Source organism: Pseudopipra pipra, chromosome 22, assembly GCF_036250125.1.
Source record: "Pseudopipra pipra isolate bDixPip1 chromosome 22, bDixPip1.hap1, whole genome shotgun sequence".
Lineage (NCBI taxonomy): Eukaryota > Metazoa > Chordata > Aves > Passeriformes > Pipridae > Pseudopipra > Pseudopipra pipra.
This window is the reverse complement of record NC_087570.1, coordinates 6,731,967-6,738,750: the sequence shown is the minus strand read 5'-3', so window position 1 is coordinate 6,738,750 and position 6,784 is coordinate 6,731,967. Positions and strand designations below refer to the sequence as shown.

Sequence of the window (6,784 nt, the reverse complement as noted above, 5' to 3'; positions counted from 1 at the left end):
TTCCCAACCTTCCTGTTCTTTATTCAACCAACCCGGGACGTTCTCCTGGAGCAGGACTGTCCCTCAGTGCAATCTGCTTTGACATAAGGCATTGGTTTGGTTTGCTTTGGGGAGCACACGCCTCGCTCGGGGGTTTTCCTGCCTTCTGGAAGAGTCACAGAGTCCCATATCCACCTTTTTTTTTGGATGCTTTTAATGCCCTACCACGTTCCAAATCCTCTTCCCTTCGGGTCGCTCCTCTTGGAAAACCATCAGTGGCCGAGTAAACCAGTCCCTGGGGGGGATAAAACATCACCAGGAGGTGAGGAGGGAGGTGGGATGGGGGTGGAATTTGGGCAAAAGGGGGGGGAAATCACCCCAAACTCACCTTTAAATCCCTCCTCAGGCATACAAACTGGGATGGGAGGGAAAGGAAGGCGTTAGAAGTTGTTCCGATGGATCGAGATCCCAAGGATGACAAGGAAGTGTCACAATTCCCTTTTTCCACCTTTCCCACCCAAATTCTTGTCCCTCCCAAACCTCCCCCCTCCCCTCTGACCTTGCATAACGTCGTCCATCGCTGCGTAATCCGCGATGGGCTCATCAGCCTGGAAAAAAGACGGGAATACCGGGATGAGGAGCTCCTGGAGCCACCTCCGGAGGGGAGCAGGGAATGGGGCTCCTGCCCAAACCCTGGGAACGTGACAGGAGGATTCATTCCCTAATTTAGCTGGATTTTGGGCTGGTACCCACCCTGCTCAGCAGCAAAACCAGCCAGTAAAGGCCCTTGGGAAGAAAAAATAAGGATTGTCCTCCTCCGAAGCAAAAAAATAAGGATTTTTCTCCTCCAAAATGAAAAAAAAAGGAATTCCTCCTCTGAAACAAAACCAATAAGGATTTTCTTCCTCCAAAATAAAAAAAATGAGGATTTGCCTCCTCCAAAACAACAAAAAAACGGATATTCCTCCTCCAGAATGAAAAAAATAAGGATTTTCCCCCTCCAAAAGAAAAAAAATAAGGATTTTCCCCCTCCAAAAGAAAACCATAAGGATTTTCCTCCTCCAAAACAAAAAAATGTGGATCTTTCTCTTCCAAAACAAAAACCTGAGGATTTTCCTCCTCAAAAACAAGTTTTTTCTTCCTCAAAAAAAAAAAAAAAGCAAAAAGAGATCTTCCTCCAAACCAAAACCAATAAAAATAAGGATTTTCCTCCTCCAAAACAGAAGAAAACAAGGATTTTCCTCCTCCAAACCAAAACCAAACAGGATTTTCCTCCTCCAAGAAGGGGCTCCGTGAGGAACTCATTGAATTTTTCCCAATTTTCACAGGCCCCACGACACCTTTCCCTCTGACTGCACGAACCCAGCTGGATTTTGGGTGAGATCCCCCTGGATTTTGGGTGAGATCCCCCTGGAGTTTGGGCTGGATCCCTGTGGAGTTTGGGCTGGATCCCTGTGGAGTTTGGGCTGGATCTCTGTGGAGTTTGGGCTGGATCCCTGTGGAGTTTGGGCTGGGTCCCCCTGGATTGTGGGCAGGATCCCCATGTATTTTGGGTGGGATCCCTATGGATTTCAGGCGGGATCCCTGCGGATTTGGGCGGGATCCCTGTGGATTTTGGGTGGGATCCCTGTGGATTTTGGGTGGGATCCCTGTGGATTTTGGGTGGGATCCCTGTGGATTTTGGGTGGGATCCCATGGATTTTGGGTGGGATCCCATGGATTTTGGGTGGGATCCCGGTGGACTTTGGGTGGGATCCCGGTGGACTTTGGGTGGGATCCCCGTGGATTTGGGTGGGATCCCCGTGGATTTGGGTGGGATCCCCGTGGATTTGGGTGGGATCCCCGTGGATTTGGGCGGGATCCCTGTGGATTTGGGTGGGATCCCTGTGGATTTGGGTGGGATCCCGGTGGATTTGGGTGGGATCCCCGTGGATTTGGGTGGGATCCCCATGGATTTGGGTGGGATCCCCCCGATACCTTGAGCAGGATGACGGACTCAGGGATGACCCCCAGGCTGCCCAGCGTGGCCGTGTCGTCGTTCAGGATCTTGCCGTCGATGGACAGGTTCTGGTCGAAGGGGGCCACGGAGAAGGCGTGCATGATCTGGGACAGGGACACGGCTTCTTGGAGCAGGGATGGGGCACTGCAGATCCCCCAGATCCCACCCCCATTCCCACCCTGACACAACCCACTCAAATTCCCAACCTACTCCACCCCACCCCGATTCCCACCCAACACAACCCACCCCGATTCCCATCCTAACACAGCTCCCAATTCCACCCCAACACAACCCCCCCAACACATCCCAATTCCCACACAACACAACCCACCCTGATTCCCATCCCAATTCCATCATCAACACAACCTCCTCTAATTCCCACCCCAAACAACCCACCCCAATACAACTCTCCCACACCCCAACATAATCCATCCCAATTCCCACCCCAACACAACCCATCCTAAACACAACCCACCCCGATTCCCACCCCAAGACAACTCACCCCAATTCCAACCCCGACATAACCTCCTCTAATTCCCACCCCAAACACAACCAAGCCCAACACAACCCTCCCTCTCCAACTCCCACAGCCCAATTTCCCACCCCAATTCCCACCGTAACACAACCCCCAATTCCACCCCAACACAACCCCACCCTGATTTTCACCCCAACACAGCCCCCCCAACACAGCCCCCCCCAACACAACCCCCCAATTCCCACCCCAACACAACCCCCCCAACACATCCTAATTCCCAACCCAACATACCCCCCCCCTAATTCCCACCCCAGTCTGACCCCATGTGGGATTTCAGACCCTTCCCCTCCCTCCCCACGCCCTGGTTGGATGGTTTTCCCTCATTCCTGGCATTCCTCCCCCCACCTGTATTTTCAGCTCTTTCAGGGTCTGGTTGGCCGACACCAGCAGGGCCTTCTCCCCCCGGACCTTCCTGTGCCGGGTGCTCCTCCTGATTCCCTGTTTTTGGTAGGTGATGTAGCTCTGCTGGGAGAGCTTCTGGCGTTTTGCGCCGCCGTTGGCCTGGAGAGGAGGCAAACCCCATGGAGATCAAGTTATTTGGGAATAAACACAAGTTCCCCGTATCCCAGAGGGTGTTTGGGGCGGGTTGGTCATGCGAGGGAAGGCGGGAAGCGATGGAAAATCCCTTGGAAAGCCAACTGAAGCGTGCAAGTGTGGAGAAGACCAAAGGATTTGCCTCAGTTCCTGGTCCTAATGCCAGCGTGGGGCAGATTTCCACGGGCAGACGAGTCCTTGTCCAGGTTTAACCTCTCCAAAAACCAGCACTGGGGTGGTCTGACCATTCCAGTGACACTTTGAGACACGTGTCCCCCACCAGTCGGACCCAGAGGAGGAGGGAGGTGACCTCATCGTGCTGACTCTGGAGGATGATGTGGAAATCAAGGAACCTCCTGGGATTTTTCATCTCTACCTGGTTAAAATCAGGGTCCTGCTCCCCCTCTGGCTTGTTTTCCTCCCTTTCCTCTTCAGCCTCCGAGCTGCTCACGTTCAGCTCCGGAGCCGCGTCCTTCATCACCTGGAGTCACAAAAACCACTCTGCTGTGACCAACAGCACCCACCCGGACTGTCCCACCACGGAATCAGCTCCTGGACACCTTCCTGGTGCCACCTCCACCCACAGAGCCTGGGAATAACCCCGGGAGCTGCTCCAGGAGGTCTGAAAAGGCTCCTCCACCCTCCCCAGCTGTGTGGGACCTCAGGGGGATTCGGCTCAGGAATCCCCCTCTATGGAGCTGCAGGTGCTTCCTGCCCTTCTCTCCAGGCAAAGGGAAAGTCTCCCGGGGCCTGGACTGATTCCTTTCCCAGGAGCTGGTTGATCCAACTGCATTACAAAAGCCTCACCATGGAGAAAGGAATATTATCTGTAAATTAAGACACTTGTCCCTCCCTGCAGAGGGACTCAGAACCATTATTTATGGGGCTGCAGGGTGTAAGTAAATGAAACCTAAACAATTTACACAAATACATAAATAAAAGGGATGTTCAGGTCTGTGGAAGTCACTCCAGGAGACACGGATCTGCCTGGATGTGAATTCCCATCTATGGAGCTGGAGCTGGGGTTGCAGGAGCTCAGGAGACCTGGATGCCCGAGAGCTCACAATTCCATCAATATATTTAAAATCATCGATGCAATCCCAGCTCCCAAACGTTCCCCAGAGCTCTCAGGATTCCAGCAGTGCCATCCTACAACGATTTTATCCAAATGGGACTTCCCTCTTGCACCCCAAGGAGGTAGCAGGGGGAGGAGAAGGGGTGAGGGGCTGGGAAACACTCCCTGACTGTGCAAAGCCCAGCAGGAAGGACACAGTGGCTCCCAGTGATCCTGGCTGGCATTCCTGCTGCTTCCCATCCCTGCCCTGTTACTGAGGGAATCTCGTGGGCACTCTCTCGCCCCCTCTCTCCAGCTCCAGCTGCTCCACAAAGAATAGCTCCCTGTTTTTTTGCCAGCCCCACGTGTGAGCACAGTCCTGGCCAGTGCCAGAAAAACACAACCCCCAAGGCTCTCCCGCGGCGGAGCCGAGGCGGATCCAGCCTCGGGACTCAGGCTGATGGCTCCAGACGTGCTGCTGCTCCACGTCTCACAAGCCAGGCAGGAACCCATCCAGCCCCCGGCTCCCTGTGGTTCTCCAGCGCCTCCTTGGGATTGGCAGGGAGGTGGAAATCAATGGAAGGCCAAAACAAACCCACTCCCACCCTGCAAAAGTGCAGGGAATGTCTTGATCCCAGTGCCCACCAGCCTTGGCTGCCTCCTAAAAAGCCCTAAGTTCCACCAGAGCCAGATTTGGGTCCCTGGAAAAGCAATTCTGGAGTTGATCCTGACACTTAAGATCAGCAAAAACATAATTTGCAGCTTTCAGGGATCCTGAAAACCATCTCGGAGTTCAGCCTCTCAGCAGCACCAAGGGGAAGAGCTTATTTCTATCCAGGGATAAATGTCACTTGAGCAAGTAGAAAGGAAATGACAAATATTGGAGGGGGAGGAGAGCAGGTAGAGCCTGGGAACACAGCTGAGACAGAAGAAACAGCTGGGAGCATCCCTGAAAACACAAAGGATTCCGTTTGGCAAAAGGAGACTGAATTTTCAGAGCCAGGACGTTCCCATGTGCTGGAGCCACAGAGCCGGGGGATTTCTGCCCTCCCCACCACCAGGAACCCCAGCAGCAGGTCCCAGCCCCTGGGGGCTGTGAGACCCCCCTGAGGGCATTCCTGGTGCTCCCTGAGCAGGGTGGAGGGGGAGCCTGTCGGTACCTTTTTGTTATCCACCACCTTGTGCACGTACACCGTGGCCTGGGTGTACTCGCGCAGGTCCCGCTGCTGCTGGCACAGGAGCCCTTCCCGGCACTCCGGGCACAGCTCTGGGGAAAAAGCAGATTGAATATGTTAATAAACATAGTTAATGTGTTAATGTGTTAAATAAACATATTTCCAAGGAAAAAAAAAACATATTTAATTGCTTCAGCTCTTCGGAGACTCCATCCCAGTGCCTCTCACTGCCAACCTGGAGTGGATCAATTGAATTCCTGAATGGTTTGGGTTGGGAAGGACCTTAAACCTCATCCCTGCCATGGGCAGGGTCACCTTCCACTTGCTCCAAGCCCTGTCCAACCTGGCCTTGGACACTTCCAGGGATCCAGGGGCAGCCACAGCTTCTCTGGGCAACCTGTGCCAGGGTCAAACCACCCTCACAGGGAAGACTTCCATCTCAATATCCCATCTAAATTTCCCTTCTTTTAGTTTAAAACCATTCCCCCCTGTCCTGTCCCTCCACCCCTCGTCCCCAGTCCCTCTCCAGCTCTCCTGGAGCCCCTTTAGGCCTTGGAAGGGGCTCTCAGCTCTCCCTGGAGCCTTCCCTTCTCCAGGTGAACCCCCCCAGCTCTCCCAGCCTGGCTCCAGAGGAGAGGGGCTCCAGCCCTGGAGCATCTCCGTGGTCTCCTCTGGACTCGCTCCGGCAGCTCCACGTCCTTCCTGTGCTGGGGACCCCCCAGCTGGACACAGTGCTCCAGGTGGGGAACCTGCCAAGCTCCACATTTACCACCTCAGACTTCATTTCTTATCCTACCAGAGCCATTCCCAGAGCCCAGGGAGCAGAGTGACTCACGGGGCTCCGAGGTGTAGCGAGTGCCCTCGGGGCCCTGTGCCCGGGTGATCTTGATGACGTGATCCACCACGAAGAGCTTTTGGATCCTCTCCCACTCGCTGGGCCATATCAGAGCTATACTGTGCAAAGGAACAGGCAGGTGCTTTATGACATGGAAAAGCCAAGCTCCCCCCCAAAAAACCCTCCTCCTTCTTCAGCATTTTAACAAAAGAAAAGCACCAAAATCCCCCCCAGATCAGCTGCAGGGGAGGGCCTGCACACCCCGACGGCGGCAGGCTGTGATTAGTGACGCTGCTGTGCTCCTGCCGTGCCGGAGGGAGAGATGGAGGAGGGAAGGAGGGGAAGATTTTCTACTTTCAGTGCTGCATCACTGCAGAAACAACGCCACGGAGCACGAAGTGCAGCGCTCCGGGGGGGAACGCGCACGGAGAGCAAATTGTAAGGAAGAAGGATGTTCCTGTGCCCCGGTCAGATCCAGGGTGGTTATTGTCAGGAACTAACCAAGCTGAAGGAAGCTCTTTTTTCCTGACCCAGCATCCTTGGACAATTTAGGTCTTGCCTTGCAGGAAGGCTGAGGTGGCTCTGAGAAAGCCGAGGTGTTGATTTAGTTTGAGGGAAAGGATTCGCTCCTCGTCTCGCTGCGGCTCGGCAGCAAGAACGTTCCTTTTGGACT

General features: G+C 54.2%; 1 protein-coding gene across 4 annotated transcripts in view; it reads right to left on the bottom strand.

The window, feature by feature from the left end:
- USP48 (ubiquitin specific peptidase 48) overlaps positions 1-6,784 on the bottom strand; it is a 32,026-nt gene continuing 25,242 nt past the window's right edge. The window contains exons 20-27 of one of the 4 annotated variants that reach the window (XM_064678737.1): positions 6,112-6,230; positions 5,262-5,368; positions 3,424-3,528; positions 2,859-3,014; positions 1,957-2,082; positions 539-587; positions 368-394; positions 1-274 (exon numbers count right to left, since the gene is read on the bottom strand). In XM_064678737.1, the coding sequence (XP_064534807.1) occupies positions 252-274; positions 368-394; positions 539-587; positions 1,957-2,082; positions 2,859-3,014; positions 3,424-3,528; positions 5,262-5,368; positions 6,112-6,230 (712 nt within the window). In that variant the 3' untranslated portion in view covers positions 1-251. Of the gene's footprint in view, positions 275-367; positions 395-538; positions 588-1,956; positions 2,083-2,858; positions 3,015-3,423; positions 3,529-5,261; positions 5,369-6,111; positions 6,231-6,784 lie in introns of those variants that run through there. The other 3 variants (XM_064678738.1, XM_064678740.1, XM_064678739.1) reach the window with 3 other exon arrangements.